This window comes from Kryptolebias marmoratus, linkage group LG2 (genome assembly GCF_001649575.2).
Source record: "Kryptolebias marmoratus isolate JLee-2015 linkage group LG2, ASM164957v2, whole genome shotgun sequence".
NCBI classification, from domain to species: domain Eukaryota; kingdom Metazoa; phylum Chordata; class Actinopteri; order Cyprinodontiformes; family Rivulidae; genus Kryptolebias; species Kryptolebias marmoratus.
In genome coordinates this window covers 36,672,318-36,691,852 of record NC_051431.1, presented here as the reverse complement: position 1 = coordinate 36,691,852, position 19,535 = coordinate 36,672,318, and the positions used below count along the sequence as shown (strand labels likewise).

The window sequence follows — 19,535 nt, the reverse complement described above, 5'->3', positions numbered from 1 at the left end:
GCAAACTCTCTCTCTCTCTCTCTCTCTATATATATATATATATATATATATATATATATATATATATATATTTCTGTTTATCATGTGCAATGCCCAAACAAACAGGTCGAAAATCGTCCTGAAGGGGTTGAAGTGTTACACATAAAGTTCCTTACTAACCCCAACATTAGTAGTATTTCTACAAGTATCTTTGCTTTTATTGTTTTCACATTCATACGTAAGTAATAGCCTCATTTTTTTTCATTTATGTTGTGCTTTGTCCACGTTTTTTATTTATTTATCGTTTTGTATATGAAAACTTGAGTTGTGTTCTTGCTTTCAAAATTTAAAGTAAACATTTTTAAAACACCCAATACGTTTTATTTATTTATAAATAAATAAATATTATAGAAGATTGTCGTTTTCCTTGTGTTACCATTTTTTATCCTGCTTGAGTGACTCAAATTAAGATGTTTAACTTAATTATGAGAGGTTATCACGACTGGGGCCTGTTTTGCCTGTGAAGTCTAATAGATTGTTGTGTGTTCATCTAAAAGATTAGAATCTCTCCATTGTAGTTTGGCAAACAGCATCTTGTTTAGGACTGCCACAAATCTAGAAACGGCCCCGACTAAAACCCCAGTTCCAGCTGAAGAAAAACAACTTCACAACATGATGCTGCCACCACGTTTCACTGCAAGTATGGTGGGGTTTTTTGAGGATTCATAGTGTTGCATTTGAGAGGATTGTATAATAATGCTTATGTATTTGTTTCTAACCAGTGCAGACGTAGGGCGTGCAGGAAAGCTGAGAGCCCCTCCATGACGAGCAGGATGGCTACAGAGAGAGTGGCGAATGCGGAGAAGATGATTGACAGGCCGAAGAACCCGCCCCCACTCCTGGAGGACAGACCCAAGTGCATCACCATGGACCAAAGCACCTCAGACAGCTCTGCATCATGAAAAACACAGTTTACACCGAAATTAGAGTCAGTTAGCATCTTCAAAATTCAGCACTCCATTTCTGCATTGCAAAGAGGAAGGCTTGGGTCTCTACCCACAAAGTGTTTACTTACGTGCATGGGCAAGACTGAGGGCCCAGAGGCGCAGGTAGGAGGCAGTGTTAGATATGCAGCCCAAACAGTACTCTATGGTGTGGATAGCCTGGTGCACAGCTACGTCACCAAAATTAAACTGTGGGGTGGGAAAAGGAATATTGGCAAACAAAGAGGAAACTTATTTTCATACCATTTTTTTATTCAAAATGTCTTTTTTTTTAATTTTTACAGTCTTTGAAGTTTCTAAACTTTGATAAGAAAAAAGGATACTGGACACAAGAAACCAAAACACAACAAATTCAAGCTAAGAAAATATCTAAATCAAAGACAAGGTAGTTTTTATTCAAGTTTTACATAATTGTGAGGTAAGAGGAAAATAAATCCATAAAGTCATTAAATTAAGTAAAAGCAACCTCAAAGAAACAATACATGACAAATTATTGGCATATGACTCTGCAGTCATTTTTTATTTATTGAAAACTATTCTAAAATACATTCTTAATTTGATTACTTTTAAAATTATTTTGTTCTTAATTTCTTCACACTTTTAGAAGATTAAAAAAAAGAAATATAAAGACAGATAACAAGAAGGGTGGTTGTTTATCTGTTTTTTTTTAAACTGAACCACACCCAGTTTTACAGTGTTTTTTTGTTAGTTCTTGTGAATCTTATCAAATTAAACTGCTCACTCTAATCTCATGAAATGGCTTCTGACATGTGAAGTCTTGTTTGTGTTTTGCTCACTACTGCACACTGTGTACACTACTGTACAGAATCCTTGATCAAGCCCTCATTTCTTCAGATTTTCTTTAAAAGAGCCACTTTTTTTTTTTTTTTTTTTTTACAGTTTTACATGGTTTGAGCAATAGTTGCCCTGGGTTTCTGAACGTCTGAAGCACTAAATAAAAATGTTTTGGTACTGAACTGTACTCAGTAAAAAGTATTAAGTTGTAGTTATATAGAAATTTAAATAAGAATATCAAGTTGTACCTTGAAATGAATTAAGTCATTAACATGTAAATAATCGAATGACTGTAGAACCATAAGAATTGACATGTGTGACATAAACACAACTATCTGACATAATTTTCACAAATCAACGGTTTGTTAAAGGCTTATTTTCTGTCTCCTTTCCATCTACCTTTCATTAACTTGGCATTCAGGGAGTGACAGACAGTTTTATAGTTACTCTGGTGACCATAATGAGCCACTGGTAACAGTTTTTATTAGGGGCCCAAGGCCACAAAGGCAAGGGAATGCTGCTATCCAGTGGAACATGGTACCCTTTTGAAATTGTTTTGTTTATTATTATTATTATTATTACTTTCCATCTTTATTTTTCTTCCATAAATAAAAGTTATACTGCAGCCCAAACCACAAAGAGTTTTAAGATTAGATTTACATGGTGGTAACTAGGGCTTTATGTCCACACATAGGGGGAGCTATAATTGGTAATAATAACTTCTAAACCGTAAGTTCACCATTTAAAGCATTATATCGACACATTCCCTGCCCTGTCCTGAATCACATGGTATAGGCCACACCCATTTCTGCCTCAAAATCAATTTTGTTATGTTGCAAAATTTGAGAAACCTACTTTTGACTTCTTCTCAAAGGCTTAAAGCTTAATTGCCATGAAACTTACCATGGTAAATCTAGATAGCAAGCTGAATATAAATTGTGAAAGACAAGTAATTTTTTCAAAAACATGCAGGTTATCCCTGTGCAAATAGTTGCAGCAGGCAAGCTAAAACACATACTTGGCCACATCTGGAAAACAACAATAGCTGATGAGATGAAGTTTAATCTCCTCTTGGTGGAGTCAATTTTTAACTACTGGACCAAAATTTAAATAACATTGAGCCATGAGGAGCACTATAATCTAATTGGTCATGCAAAAATGGCTAATCAGATTCTCATGAAATTTGGCACAGACCCTCAGGACATGGCCTTGAGGTTAGACCCAAAAGGTCATAATGCCCAAAAAAATTGGACATGGCTTGTTGCATATGAAGAATAAAAATAAAAAAAAATCAGATATGTAGCCTAAACTGTCAGAGATTTTTAAGACATTTTTCATAGGAATAATAAAGTTGGCTAACTGATACATAACAGTAAAACACTACATGCATCAACCTAATGGTATGATTATGGTTGAAACGTTTTGGTCTATTGCTCAGAAATTCAGGGCTCTACCAGCAAGTTCTTTATGGTCCTCTAATTGTTTAAACATTATCTCTCCTAGAGCTCAAACTCAATCAGCAATAATCTTCATATATATCATCTTTAGCAGTTGAATAAAAAAGGTTTATAAAAAGTTTTTTTTTTCTTTTATGACCGAGTTATGTTTACGCAGGTTTTAGCTAGCTAGCAATCTTTACGTAAAAATGGCCATATCTTATCTATTTCTAGACATATAAACATTAACTTAAAACCATGGGTCCAGTTTGTCATTCTGAGTAGATGTTTTGAGTTTAATAATTACCAATCTTTAGGGGGCGCTTACAGTGTCAAAAGTTTATATCTCAAAAGTGACCATGCTTATTTTAACCAAATTTTATATACTTGGTTAGAACCGCAACCTGAGTCGTTCCCTCTAATATAGTAATATTTGGCAAAGGTAGGCATGGCTTGTGTATAATGTACTACAAGAAAATCCTAAAGAAATAATACATTTTCCTACAGCCCATACACTCACTGGAAATACACTCTGATGCATATCAGACTTTTCTGATACTCAAACTTATTGCATTTTGAAAATTGATGTTATTTTTTCTTTAAATAGCTAAATGCTAGGAAGTTAGCAACACTTTTTCCAATCATTACGGAAATGAGCAGGGATGATTTCCAGGCTGCCTTGGTCACACCTTTAGATTTTTGTTTAAATAGGATCAATTATTTGCATTATTTATTAATGCCAATGAAAGACGTTCTTTCGGCTTTCCCCCTTCTTCAGGGGTTGCCACTGTGAGCAAAGTCACACTGATGCCCTTCCTGCCACAACCTGGGCTCGAACCTGTAACCTCAGGATTACAAGACCACGACACTGACCACTGAGCTTCTGAAGCACAATAATAACCAATTTAAAGTATTAATTATTAGATTATTGCTACACACCCAATATGTTTAACAATTTTTTTCTTTTGAAAAATTGTAATCTGAGGGACATTATGGATGTACACAACCCATAGCCAGTCATTAGTGAATATTTTCAGAACTTTCTGAAAATATTGTGATTTTTAGGTCCCACATTGCCATTCCATTATACTGACCTACAATGGCTGCTCCTTACAATGGGAACAAATGGAACCTAGGATTTTGATGCAACTAAATAAGAAACCAAATCAAAGACACATGTTGACAAAGAGACTGACTTTTTTTCCCCACAATATGACAATAACTGGCTAAAGTGTGTGTAGTCTACAAACAAACAACCAATGTGATTTTAGCTAAAATAAAAAAATCACTAAAATATCAGATGTTTCTACACCGAACTACAATTTTCATGATGCATTCCTTCAATGATCCCAAACATTTTGTATACAGAAACCTATGCTCTGTTTTGAAGTATGGAATTCTACTTTTTCAGAAGTTTGGAAAGTTGCTAAATGTTTTTAAGACTACTCAAATCAACACATTTCTTTTTCAGATCAATTCTGTAATGTCCTAAGATTTTTTTCATGGATTGGTAAAATTATTTAAATATTTAAAAATTGTGTATGTTTCTGCTATATAAGCATAACACTTACTAATTTTTAATTTATGGAGTTGTCTATTAAGGAGTAGATTTTTTTGATTATCTCTTGATTTTTTTTTTGATTTTTTTTTACTTTTGCTGCTAATTCTAGCAGTTGTGTTTAACTGGGTTTTCTGGCTTTCCCTATGCAACAATGTTTTCTATTAGTTTTGAACCTTTCCGACTCATTAATGAGAATGTTCAAAGCCTCATTTAAGACTTAACAAAGTTTGATCACTAGGGCCCACTAAAATGCAACAACTACATATCTTATAAATAAAATACTGATGGATTTTTGTCCATTTGTTGGCATATTTTCCTACAAAAAGAAGTAAATGGTACATCTTCCACTAATACTCTTTTACTAATTATATCATTCTAAAAGGGAACATTTTTTTGACACTAAACAAAGAAAAATCACTTTTTTTATATTGGGAAGGGGCACTTTGTGAAGTAAACCAGCCTTCAACCTCTATCAGTAGCTCAAAAACACAAATATGTAACAATATAATGACTTATGATTCTACCAGCCGGTGCTTTAACAACTCCTCGGATGATTAAGGAGGGGGAAATGTTGTGGGGGACATGTGTCAAGGGGCTTGGACCCCAATGATAACTGCTTGCAATTCTAGTATTTCTTTAAATCTTGGTTCTCTTCTTATACAATTCATGCATCAAAATCCTTCAACATTTCTTCAGAAATTGTCTCGTTTCTTTCTTGATACTTTCTGTGTCCCTGAGGCACTCTCCTGCTGCCTCACCATGTGCTTTACCCCTGCCCTGGGATGACTCTCTCAGGCTACATCAGGATGCAGGTCCCTGCTAGAAGATCACACCACGCTAGCACGGCTACTGCCATAGGTATCACTCCGGTGCTAGGTTGTTTATATGACCGTGTCACAATCATGATTGTAGCAGAAGCACGAGACCAGTCATGCTTCAAATTCTCCACAACCAACCCATGCAAAAATGTGCAGGCCTCATGTGATGGATACCTGCGACCACGCCGGTATCCATCACCATCGCGCCCCCACCACCTTCTATAAACCCCCCCATCCCCGCCTTGTACAAGCCTTTTCTCCTATATGATGATCTCACTGAATCACCCAACACCACCACCCTGACTTGTTGAAACTCTCTGGTCTATGTTTTTTTCTGTAAACAACAGTTCATGCAGACAGTTATGTGCACACAGATCACTCTCCCTACAAACTAATGTTTTAAATCACCAGTCTACTTTATAAACACCAGTTTAAACAATAGTCTGCTTTTGAACAGTTTACAAAGCTTCTGATTATTAACTTGGGTTTATTAACAGTGTTGCAAATAGGACACGTATATACAGTTTTGAGTAGAATTTAAACAAAGTAGGCTTTAGACACCCAACAATGTTTAGATATAAAGTTGTAAATAGCATTTATAAATTTACATAAAAACACCAATCTCGCTCTATGTTGTGCATTAAGCAATGCAATTAATGCTATTTAAACTTACAACAGGAACAACAACTTGTTAAACATTAAACATTGAAGCAGAGGATAAATTATTTTATCTTGACTTAAAGCAGACAAAATGCTAAACTTGTTTTCTGCTTTTCATTACCTGCTGCCAAAAAGTGAAGGCAAGCAATTTTGTTTTTGCTTGTTTCTATGTGTGTTCATGTGTCTATTTGTCAGCAAAATATCTCATGAACTAGTAGATGAATTTTAATGAAACTTGCAGAAAGTAATCAGTGGTTGTAATTTAATCATTGGCTCTATAAGTGTTTAACTTTGGGAGTCAACCTAATTCAAGATGGCTGCCACAGCCAACTAACTTGAAAAATTGACTAAATTGTGGCTTTTTTTTTTTTTCTTCAACTACTGAACTAAAACTTGGTGTGGTTGTAGCTGAGAGTAATCACAACACGTACACATCTGCTTAAGTGCTTCTCAATGCATGAGATCTCTGTTTAAAACTTTAACGTTAACTGTTGGAGTTAAGGCTGTATGTCTGTTAGCAAATTATCTAATGACCCGCTGGACTGATTGTAACAAAATTTTCAGAAAATAATCATTGGATGTATGTCTACAACTGAACAACTTTTGGATTCCATCCACTTCAAGATGGTTGGCACAGCTAATCAATATTAGCAAACACAAAAATGGGTATAACTCATTCACATTTAGACACTAAGCTAAAATTTGATGTGGTAGTAACTGAGTCATTTACAGCACATACTTGGACCGGAACATCTCACACTATTATTTGAGATTACACGTATATTTAAAGTTTGACCAAAACTCATCGTCATGTCTCAACATAAGATGATCACAGTCTAAAACTCTGACATGAAAAGCAGCAGGCAATATGCATTCCTTCAAGGAACGCTAGGCCGTCACACTTAATTTTGAAGTCAAAGCTGCGTAGCTCCTCCTACATGTATTGTCTTTTAAAACTACCGTTTCAGAATGGCAGTGCAGACATTTGCCTTTGATATCTCTTTTGACCATCTGGGTTGATCTATGGTCTCTCCAGAACCAAGAATATCTACCAAGCATCAAGACTTGAAACTCGCCCTCTATGGGGTTAATTTAAACGATAATTTAAAAATATAAATAATACAACTTCCTGCAGATACGGCCGTGAAAACATCTGTATTGTCAGTATATTCTGTGCAAAGGAAATTATCATTAATGCAGCTCTTCACAATATCTTTGAAAGCTAGTTTTAGCTTTGGACCCCTAATTAGGATCAAACTCAGATTGAAACACAAACAATTCAGGCAACTTTCATGTTTTGCATCAGCAGGATTAAAGCCATGGAACTTGATTGTGTTTTGTAAAAAATCAACAAAATCCTTCTGTTTTCTCCATCCTGAACCAAGTCAAACCTTTCCTGAATGAAAAGAGGATAGATGGGAAAACATCTGACGTCTGCTGTTCTCATTGTTCAGTTGTGCCTGGAACTTGTCTGACTTCCTGTTTACATACTTTTCTTTTGTACTGTGACAATCAAAACAGAGTTCTGAGAGGCAGCATTCCAACTGTGGAAACACAAACTAACAACTTATAAGTGTTACACGATGACAGAACCACAAGAGATTCAAATGAGCAAAGTCATGCATTTTTTCCTTTATTTACCACATAAAATAAACAAGGGGGACTTTTATGATAAAGTTGGTAATATTTTGTATCTTTTGATACATTAACAACAAAGTTGTTTTTTCAGTTATTACAGTTCAGTAATAGGATTAAAGGCAAGAAGTCATTAACGTATATATTGCCCAGAGCCTTTTATGCCAGAACTTTAAACTAAGATCTCTCATCTCATGATGAGAAATGATGAGTTGTATGAGTTATAGCAGTTCTGGTTAAACCTTGTAAATTAAGTTGTGCAATCTTGTGCAGTTTTGTGAGATCTTGAATGATCTGTTAGCACTTAAAATGTTGTAAATGACTCTCAGCTACTAACACAACAGATCTCAGCTCAATATCTGTAAAAACTGACAGCGTTATAGCCATTTTTGGGTTAACTAAGGTCAATTAGCTGTGGCAGCCATCTTGAACTGTGTTGACTCCAAAAGTTAATGAGTTGTAGATGTACATCCAATGATAACTCTGTGGAAGTTTTATTAAAATCCATCATGTGGTTTAGGAGATATTTTGCTAACAGACAGACCCAGTTGACTCCAATAGTTAATGTTAAAGTTTTAAGAATGATCTTTTGTGCTCATTTAGCTCTCAGAGCATGTGTTTCAGCTACAGCCATGTTCAATTTTAGCTCAGTGTCTGTTAAACTGACTGAGTTGTGGCCATTTTTAAGTTTTTGCTATGGTTGATTAGCTGTGGTAGCCATCTTTAAATAGACTGACTCCAAAAGCTAATCAGTTTTAGATGTGTATGGATTAATGAATTTTTGAATGAAGTTTTAATAAAATATGTCCAGTGGTTCATGAGATATTTTGCTAACAAGACAAACAAACAAACAGACAGATACGGGCAAACACATGGTCCCCCTTTTGCCTTCTTCAGCAAGCAGTAACTACACAATGTGATGAAATAATTAGAAACACATGCACACACTGGCAACAGCTGGAGATAAAATAACAAAACAAGTGTTTAAATAAGTCAGGCACTTTGGAAAAATGGCGTAAAATTGAACAATTAAAACAAATTGGGCAAGGCAGCACACAAACATGCTAAGATGATTGACAGCTCTTACCGGCTCTTCTTCTGAGTGCTTGAAAATAAGCAAAGGTCAAAGGTTAGCAACAAAAATGCAAACTTACATCCAAGTTTTCAATAAAGTTTTGAGGACAGTTTCAGAAGGCAGAAGAAATGGCCTAAACCTAACTAATGATGTCTAAAGTTTAGTTGTTCTGGATGGGTTTGGCTTCATTTACTTGGAGTAACGTTTTTTTTTTTTAACCATTTAACAGCATAATTTAGATATTTGAAAATGTGGTTCTGTTGAAAGGTTATGAACAATTATTATCTTACCTGTTGCAGATAGGCCTTTGAAGGGCCTCCGTTTTGTGAAACAAGAGTTTAATTCTGATATGTTTTACAAGCTAACAACTGACCGATCCAGACCAAGACCAAAGTGGACTGCTGCTATCTTAAAACAACCCAATCTCAAAAATGTAACAGTGTTTTAATTTATGTGGCTCTTATAATACAAATAAGATGCAGTGAATCCAGTAAATGCCCCAGGGTGAACAGGAAGTGCTAGAGCTAGCTGCTCCTGACATTTCTGCTTGCAAACAGCTAAAACTAGAGAAACTGCATGTTCTGAAAAACACACTGATTGTTGAGTGCTGAATGACTGCTGAAATGAATTCAAGGAGATGAAACTGAGTTGTAAAGCTCAAAGAAACAGAATACTAGCCAAAAGCTAAAAATAGCAAAATGCTAGTTAAAAGCAGCAAAAGATTAGGTAAAAGAAGAAGAAGAAGTTAAAAGGCAGCAGAAGGCTAGCTAGAAGCTACAAGTAGCAGAATGGTAGCTAAAAGCTAAATGTAACAAAAGGCTAGCTAAAAATCTAAAGTAGCACAAAGCTAGCTAAAAACTAAAAATAACATAAACTAAAATAGAGCCAGTCTGCTGAAGCAGATTTCAAAGAGAACAATGTTTTTGAAGAAACTGAAGAAAGATAAATGTATTTCTATGGGTAAAAATTATAAATTAAGTTAATTGTTTTTTAAATTATAAAAGTTACAAAACTAAAAGTCATAACAACAACTTAAACAGTGTAATATGTACCCGATAGTGATGTTAAGGCCAATAAAACAAGTTTAGCATGAACCGTTGTTTTAAAACAACAGAAATCCTCTTGGGTCTTGGTCCCTCTTGGACTGGCTGTTAGCTTTTCAATCTGGACAGAGATAAACTCCTTTCATCTGAGGTTCAAAGAGCTGTCTACACAAGGTCAGATATGAATTATTTATAATCTTTTCACAACCCCCCACTTCAAAAGATCTAACCTACTTCTTTAATGTAAAATGTTAGTGATGTACATTTCATGCTGTATCAAACATGAACTGTTGGTCAGCATAAATACAATTTGTTTTTCTCCAAGTCAACCCTTTGATTAGACTATTTTTTTTAATGTACTTCCTTGTTTAGCAATGACAAAGTGGTATGTTTTATTCTGGTGAAGACCTTTAAAAACATGAGTTTAGAACATTTGGAAAACGTGATGGGAAAAAAAGCTAAATTATTACATTCCAGTGATGACATTTGCTATCAAATCAATAATACTTGGATACTGAAGATTTTTAAGAACTCAGATGCCAAACCTCTAAATTATAAACAGAAAGAAAACCTCTAATCAGAAGATCCCCTTGGTATTTCTTATGAAAACTACCTCAGTTTAATGTCTGAAATGGAAATTCTCTTATCTTATTTCCTTGGATTTCTGCCTTCTACATTTTTGTGCTCAGATAACCCTGATCTCTTATTTCATAACAGAAAAACGATTTTATTTTGAAAAAAAAAAAGGATAAAATACATGTATTTAATGCCGCTTTAAGACAAACTATGGTCTACTTTACTAGAAAATGTTAATAAATGACTAAAAAGACAAAAGCAATGCTGACAAAATGTTTACTAGTGATAAAGGGCCCACCTCGTCTCCCTCATCCGAGTGTTGGGAGAGCTGGTCGTGGTCCATGATGCCAGCCTCATCCTCTGTGGGTCCGTTGCCCACCCGTACCCCTCCGAACTTCTGCGTGCCCTGTTGGGTGAGTCCGGTGCATGATGAGGACACCCCTGTTTGCTCTAAAGACTGCTCTAGATTCTCTGCAGGAGTTTCTTCCCTCTTCTGTGACTAGATACAAAAGCCACAAGAGCTGTGTCTAGCTTAAAGCAAGCCATAGGATGACATGTTCCTTCTCATTTATCTCCCATCTTTCACAGAAAACAGAACACTCAAACTGAGGGAAAAATAACAACAGAGGAATTAAACTGGTCCATATTTTTAAACAATGTGCAAGAGTGACAAAACTAATTTATGCAGCCTAAAAAAGCCTCATTTGTTAAGATACATCTTAGATCTATATATAATGATGCCTCCATAGAGGTACATCCAACTTTTTACTGTAGAGATTTCATTTTTACATTTGAGCTGCATTGACAGCTTGGTATCATCTACTATATGTTAATAAACTGCTGTCAAAATCAGCATCACATGTTTACTACAAAACCACTTGAAGCTATGGAAACAACTAAAAAAAACTCAAATATTTTGAAGTAAGATTCTGTCAAAAGTTATGAACAGTTATTATCTTACCTGTTGTAGATATCTCTCTGAACAACGTCACTTTGGATAAATAGTTTAATTCTGACTGGATTGATGAGCTAACAGCTAGTCCAAGAGGGGCAGAGGCCAAAAAGGATGGATGCTGTTTCCAAAACAACTCCAATTTATATAGAAATTTACAACCAACCTTCATACGTTTCCCGGACTTTATTGTAGGAACTTTGTGAACCACAACAAAATAGTTGGGATTAGAGTTGTTTGGTCTTAGCCTCACTTGGACTAGCCGTTAGCTCGTCGATCCAGAATTAAACTCTATTTCTTCAAAATGAAGTAATTCAAAGAGTTATCTACAACAGGTGAGATATTATTGCTTATAATCTTTCCACTGAACCCTCACTTTAAAAAACTGAACTTCTACTTTAAGCTCCCAGACCTGAGACTGATCTGTCCTTCTCTGTGGGGAACAACTCAGGCTAAGGGTAAGTGGGAATATATTTTTTTGTTGTTATCTTTTCCTCACAAAACAGAAGAGAAAGTTTAAAAAAATGACACAAACTTAAGCTATGGCAATTTTATGAACAAACACCAGCCACTGCTCAGAAGACAAGACAGACAAAATGAATTAAAACATTATTATTCTACAGCCAGAAATGATATTGTCTTGATATGAGTAAATAAATCACCATAAACAGTCCTGAAAGATAGTAGCAGTAGTCAGAAGTAATGTATTAGTTTTTATTGCAAAGAAGCTGCAAAGTTGAAACAAAAAAGCTAATATGAATGAATGAGTTCATCACTTCCTTGCTGAAATGCCTGAATAAATGGTTAAATTTAAATGATCTTTCACTGACTCTCAAACAGCTTAATTCACAGTTTTTTACTAACTATTTCTTATGAAATGGTCTCGTTAATGCAATAAATGCAATAAACATGACTTTTATTATGTTTGGTGTACTAGGTTTTGTACTAATTACAATTTCTTAGCTTAAACTCCAAGGCTAAAAAAAGAACAAACATTTGCTCAATGTATAAAGTTTTGGTAAAGACTTGTCAAATATCCAGTTTCCATAGCAGGCTTTAAGCATTTTTCATTTTCAAACAACCATCCACATCACACAATGCAGTGAACGATGAAAACAAAGGCAGAACAGGAAAAAAAAGGTTAAAACCATAAGGTATAAGTGCAAAAGAAGCTTATACATTGGGACGAGAGTCACATACCAGATGTGTTTTCCACAGGTGCTGACGCCGAAGCACCATTGTTTTCACTATCAGCATACAAGGAATACAAGCCAGAGCAATCAGCACCAGCAGAACCTGGATCCCCATCTACAGAGTTCAACAGAGAAAGGTGAACACAACGCCCGCACTGATCAGAAAACATCTCAAATCAGAGTATTTTGTGAATCAAATTAAATTTGATAATGAGAGCATAAATTAATCACACAAACCAGTTAACAAATATCTTTGCTCATATATTATGTCTTTTAAACAGGTGACATTAGATTTCACCTCCTCAAACAAATGTCTTACACACATGCAGCTGTACATTTATGTAAAACTTTTGCCGTTGAGGCATAATACAAAACCTGGCTTCAAGATGGTGATACTAAAATCATCAAATAAGGTGAAATGATTAGTCCCCCAATCCTCTAAAATAAAACTTCTCAGTCGATTTAAAAAAAACCAAAACCAACAACTTTGTACTGATCTCTGGTAAAACTCAAGGGAACAGATCAGCTCTTTTGAAGTGGGGTTCTGTAAAAAGGTTCTAAACAATTAACATCTTACCTGTTGCAGATAGCTCTGTGAATGACCTCAGTTTGGAGAACAGAGTTTGATCCTGACTGGGTTAATAGCTAGCAGCTAGTCTGAGCAGGGCCAAAACCAAACCAGGATTGATGTCCTCTTTAAAAAAAATGTAATCTCAAAAAAAATCATAGAAACTGACAGAGATGGGTGTAACTTCCCAGGTAAAAGAAAAGCAAAATAAACTATATAAACCTCCAAACAGGTTATTCAAAGAGCTCTCAAAAAGAGGTAAAAAAAAAAATCATTGTTTCTAACCTTTCCACAGAACTACACTTCAAAAGAGCCGAAGTGTTGCTTTAAAGAATTGTATTTTTACATTCACTGACAGAGGTAACATGTGATGGAAAGAAAAACTGTGTGAAGCAGAGGGATAAACAAGGAAGAGCACCTGTCCCTTGTAGAGGGGTTTGTTTGTAGGGTCATTGTAGTTAAAGAGACACATGTTGATGAAGTGGATGAGTAAACTTGGAGCATCTTTAGAGGTGAAAGCATCATAGGCTGTCCACTTGTAGAAGACCAGCAGGATGAGGTAGCCAAACAGGCTCGACATGAAGACGATCTCAGGGATGAAGCTCAGGAATATATTCAAAGGCTTCTTGAAATACCTGCACCACAGTGAAGTTGGACAAAAACAAAAATTAGGAAGCTGAGAATTTATAAAAATCATCTTCACTGCAAATCAACTGCAGGTAAAGTTAGCTAAGATGCTTGATCCATCAGAGGTATTTTATTTTAGTAAAGAAAACAAATACATGAGTGTAAAATGTTAACATTCCTTATAAGACGTTGCTATAACATACAGATGGTTAAAGAGACTGAGGGAAACTCCAAACAGCATGTGGATGACACCGAGGATCACTGACATCTTCATCTTGAACGAGTTGAGAAAAGTTAGCTTGTTGGTGGCCACGTTCCAGATCTGTACAGACAACAAAACTGGTCAAACATCTGAGACCACCTAAACCTGCAAGCATGTGCTTCTTCTAATAATAATAATAATAAATAAATAATAAAAATTCTAAACAGAAAAAACAATGACACAAATGTTGGAAAATTAATTTTCAAATTTAGAATTATTTGTTTATCGTCTTAGCGTGGAGTAAGAACTGTTGCCACTCAGCAGGAATGTCTCTAATTGGATTGTGGGCTAAAGTTTGTCTGTGTGAAGTCTGCATTCATTTATTTAAACTTTATTTAAATTGGGGACTGTACATACCCACAAGCTACATGTTAAATTACTGAAACCATCGTTTCATACACGGGGCTAACTTGCAGACCTAGACTCTCAATAGGCTTTTAAAAGTAGATGTGCTGGCCCTGAGATGAACTGTAACCTGTCCAGGGTGTGTCCTCTCTCCTGCTGACTGTTGGAACACAAGGACTGCCCTAAAGCAAACACACCTGTCACGGATTTCTTTGGAGCAAAAGTATAATTACATACAAACTTTAGGGTTTTAGGCATATACAGCAGAGGTTCCTAACCCCGGAGCACAGACTGGTACTGCTCCATGGGTCATTTGGTACCGGGCCACACAGAAAGAATAATTAACTGACAGTATTTCTGTCTTATTTATTTTTGGAGTCTAAACGACGTTTATTTTGAAAACTGACAGGATTCTCTCCACTACATCTGACTATGACTCACTCTTGATGCGTGTCAAAACGCGTATCTAGGTCACGTGATACGTTACCGCTAAAAACAAACCCACAAGCAGCAAAACGAGTAAAAAACAAATGTCTCTGGAAGCCCTAGATGAGACCGTCTCGTTACTGAGAAACAGGCTCAGGGCTCCCACTGATTCGGCGTTATGGTGAGTTGTATTCTTTGTGCACTTTATATTTGTGGTGTATCTTATTTTAAAGGGCATGTTTAAACATTGCCATATTGACCAGAGAACATTAAGGGGAGGAGAGGGTGTTATTTATGTTGATAACGAAATACCAGGGCGCAGCTAACAAAGCTGCAAATTAGGGCTGCAACAACGAATCGATAAAAATCGATAAAATTCGATGATTAAAAGCGTTGGCAACAAAATTCATTATCGATATGTGTCGTGCAATTTATGCGTCACTAACGTTGTCACGGAAACGGTGACGTCACCCGCAGCGCGTTTGCTGAACAAACTCCGTCCCAAATATAAGTAATTGCTCCGTCCGCTCCGTAAAAAAAAAAAAAAACCCTGTCCACTCCGTATGATGATGAAGAAGCTACGGCTCCTCTTCCTCACTGCAAACTTTCTTTCTGCTACTCCATTACCGTTTTGGGGGGCATATTTTACTCACTGCAGGTTAGAATCTGCTGAATAGGGTTTTGTGTTTAGTCTTAAAGTTGTTAAGCAGCAGAACTAGCTCTGTGAGCTCTGTTAGCAGCTGTTAGCATACAGGAAACTGCACGCTGCTTTCAGCGCCACCCGGTGGCATCACAAAGTAATGTTTAGTCATGAGTCGATCACTGTATGCAAGTGAAGAGTGAGGCAACATTTAACTAAATTTACATCTACTTATTTTTGTAATTGTTTTAATGGTACTTGTAGTGTGTGTGTTTAATTGATTTAGTTGTAAGTTTTTTAGAGATGTGAAACACGGGTGGTAAATAAGCTATTGTTATTTTCTGCTTGAGAGCTAAGTATATAAAGTGAGAATGTTGAATTGAATTTATATTGATTTATTTAAAAATAAGAAAGTAGTAAAAGTTTTACATCAACCTACTCCTTTACATACAGATAACTTTTTTATGTGGGCCAAAATGAATGACTGAATGAATGGATGAATTCCAAGACGACCGATTAATCGAGAAAATAATCGCCCGATTAATCGATTATTGAAATTATTGTTAGTTGCAGCCCTACTGCAAATACACCTTGGATTTTATGTTTATTATGTTTTAAAAAATACCCCCATTTTCATGCCGGTCGTATCATTTTATTTTGTTGTATTTATCTGCCACACCTTTAAAGGCCGGTCCGTGAAAATACTGTCTAAAAATAAACCGGTCCACGAAACTAAAAAGATTGGGGACCGCTGATATACAGTACTTATACGTTTATAACAGGACAAATTTAGTTAAAAACAGGAATCCTGTGATTCTTACAGCTAACTGTATATTTCAGTACATGAAAGTGACTTTAACGTGCTTTGCTGATGTCAATGCAGACTCAGAAGCATTATAGCAAGTGTGCACATTTTACCGGATCAATTCCAAGAGGATAAGGCCCATTGAACACACCAGGAACAGCAGGATCCAACTGTAGAACTGGATTTGCATCAAGTGTCTCAAACCTGGGACAGATTAACAGAAAGTTAATGCATGGACTGAACTTTTACCCTGTTTTGGGATCCTGCAGGATGTGGGAGGAAAGCATTCCTTTCAGAACTTGGAAATGTATCTGGTTTCATGAGTGGGATTTAAAGATAACGGTTTACTGATAACACGTGGATCTCAGACTCTGATTTACTGAATTGAAGGTTAAATTATGTCAAAGTTGAGTTTACAGAAAGGATTTCGGGAAAGATGAGAGATGGCTAACTTACGACCAGTTGGCTCCTTTGGAACCAAACATTGGCCTGACGCTCCAACCAGAGCCAAACATGTTCAGGGACTTGGAGAAGCAGTCATTGTAAATGATACCAGTGTAGATTGAGAAGATCCCCATCAGAAGGATGATGTAGCGCCCAGCAAATATCATATTGAATATCTGCAGAGATAAACACCTCAGATGAGTCTGTTTCCAATGCTTGCGTTGTATGTCTGAATCATTTTGTTATCTGCTTATGAAAAACTGCACCTCATTGTCGCTCTTCTGGGCAAGGATGCGACTCTCACGGAGGACGAGGTAAAGGGCAGCACAGGTCATCAAAAGGCCATGACCCATATCACCAAACATCACGGCAAACAGGAAGGGAAAGGTGATGATGGTGTACGGAGCTGTAACAGGTGACGTAAATGAACAATGTCAAAGCTTAAAGGCTCGAAAACATATAGTAAATTATAAATAGCTTTAGATGCTTGCAAATATTAAAAATAAGTCACTTTATGGTTTTTCACATGATGATTTACTTAAAATCATCATTTTGTTTATATGGAAGTACATGAAACTCTTACTTCATTCATATTAATGTTGTACATGATAGGAACTAAAACAAAGAGGTAATCATAAATTAGCAGTGCACACAGCTAAAAATTAATTTAATCGTTTTTGGTTTGGTTAACATTGTGTTATGCTCAAAAAAATTTCAACTTTCAATAAAAGAATTGGAGATCACATCTACAAATGAGTTTATGCCAGTGTGTGCATGTGTTTTTAATGAGTTTATGGTTCTTATTTTTATCAGTGTAGCTTGTATTTAAAATTTTGATATGGTTTTCACTTGTATATTTTGTACTATTGTCTTTTATTGATTGTATTGTTTTATTTGTACATAACAGGTCTTTCTTGCAAATAAGACAATTGTGTCTCACTGAGACTAAGCTGTATAAATAAAGGAAATTAAATTAAATGAAACATAGACATTTAGATCATGTGCACTAATTTTGGGAAAATTCTGCCCAGCAGAAACTATGATTCATGACATTTACAGCAGCCTCATATGGGTTGGGCTCAAAATGATTTTATTCACCTGGTTTAGACATGTCTGCAACATATCTACTAGGATTTATTATATTTAGACAGAAGACAGTGAGCTGTGATTAATTTCCTTTTAGGTGTCTCCCATGTTAAAGAATATTACCGAATAAGAATTTACATTTATCATCACCATTCTGTTTAGGATGAACTCTGTTTTTTTTCTACTTTTAATTTTGTTAAATTTTTGAGCTGTTAGTATTCTTCATAAGTACCAAATAAATGCTTGCATCTTTCTGCCATTACAGTATTTTAATTGTTTTAGAAATCTTAGGCTATGTTCACACAGTAGGCAAAAGTGGTCCAAATCTAATTCTTGCACCCATTTGCAACTCATATCTGATTTTTTTTATGACAGTCTGAACGTGACAAATCCGATTTTTTTCAAATTCAACCCAGGTCACTTTCATATGTGGTACTAAGTCAGATATATTAAGTCATATTCAATGTTTTTCAAAGTGACCTCAGTCTGAACGGTTATGTTGTTTCATCCAACGTTTAAATCACTGAAGTATAGAATACCACATACCTATATAGAAGTATAGGTATGTGGATCGATCCAAAGACTGATATCATTGATACCAACATCCTGCAGTTTAAAGCTCAGATCTCTGCATGTCTTCAGCTACAAAATATAAGTCCAGTTCCTTTTTTTTGTTTTTGCTTTTAACTTTTAAGATTTGTCTGAGAATTTACACCAACATATGATACCAACATTGGTGTTGAATTGTCTCAATATCAGCGTGATGGGATCAATACTCGAGTTTGTTTCTGCTTTCAGTATGTCACTCATGTTCCAGAAGTGAAATTACCTGAGTAGACAGGTAGCAGCAAGTTCAAATGCAAACAAGCAGGTCAGAGAGTAATTTAGTCTGCTCTGATTGCACAGCAACTTCAGATTCAATACACACACGCTAACATGTGTAACATCCATATTTACTTCTGTAAACACAGCGTGCTGCGTGAGATGTTACTTCTTCTGCACATGTGGTTCACTTCAGGTACACACTGGAGTCTGATGACCGTTGTGTTTAAATTATAATGTGAACTACCACACACAAGAAAAAAAAAAAAAAAAATCAGATCTGAGCAAAAAATCGGAACTGAGCTTTAAAACCTGCTGTGGGAACATAGCCTTAGTCACATATTTGTTTTCTCCTTCAACTCAGGCCAATTAGAAGGGCAAAACAAAGACTTAACTGCGGACGACAGGGCATGCTGATCTTCAAACACATTGCATGGTAAATTCAAATAAATTCCTTTGAAACCTGGATTTATTTCCCGGTAGTTTCCAATTCCATAGGCGTCAACGATGTTCTGGAAGCCTGAAGTGAATTTGTTGGTCTTGTTGAAGGTAGGTGGAGTTTGCTTGGTTTGCATCCTGTTTAGGATTGAAGGTACTGTGGAGCCACTTCTCTCCTGTCAAATAGAGCTTTTCAGTAATATACAGGTGCTGGTCATAAAATTAGAATATCATGAAAAAGTAGATTGATTTCAGTAATTCCATTTAAAAAGTGAAACTTGTATATTATATTCATACATTACATACAAACTCATATATTTCAAATGTTTATTTCGTTTAATTTTG

General features: G+C 35.7%; 1 protein-coding gene across 5 annotated transcripts in view; it reads right to left on the bottom strand.

The window, feature by feature from the left end:
* The window catches only part of LOC108245167 (V-type proton ATPase 116 kDa subunit a1), a 46,533-nt gene that overhangs the window by 4,962 nt on the left and 22,036 nt on the right, over positions 1–19,535 (bottom strand). For 2 of the 5 annotated variants that reach the window (XM_037981605.1, XM_017431848.3), the window contains exons 11-21: positions 19,216–19,366; positions 17,111–17,250; positions 16,857–17,020; positions 16,514–16,604; positions 14,126–14,244; positions 13,714–13,930; positions 12,735–12,842; positions 10,881–11,081; positions 8,976–8,993; positions 1,055–1,172; positions 759–930 (exon numbers count right to left, since the gene is read on the bottom strand). In XM_037981605.1, the coding sequence (XP_037837533.1) occupies positions 759–930; positions 1,055–1,172; positions 8,976–8,993; positions 10,881–11,081; positions 12,735–12,842; positions 13,714–13,930; positions 14,126–14,244; positions 16,514–16,604; positions 16,857–17,020; positions 17,111–17,250; positions 19,216–19,366 (1,499 nt within the window). The remainder of the gene's footprint in view (positions 1–758; positions 931–1,054; positions 1,173–8,975; positions 8,994–10,880; positions 11,082–12,734; positions 12,843–13,713; positions 13,931–14,125; positions 14,245–16,513; positions 16,605–16,856; positions 17,021–17,110; positions 17,251–19,215; positions 19,367–19,535) is intronic. The other 3 variants (XM_025009496.2, XM_025009495.2, XM_025009497.2) reach the window with 3 other exon arrangements.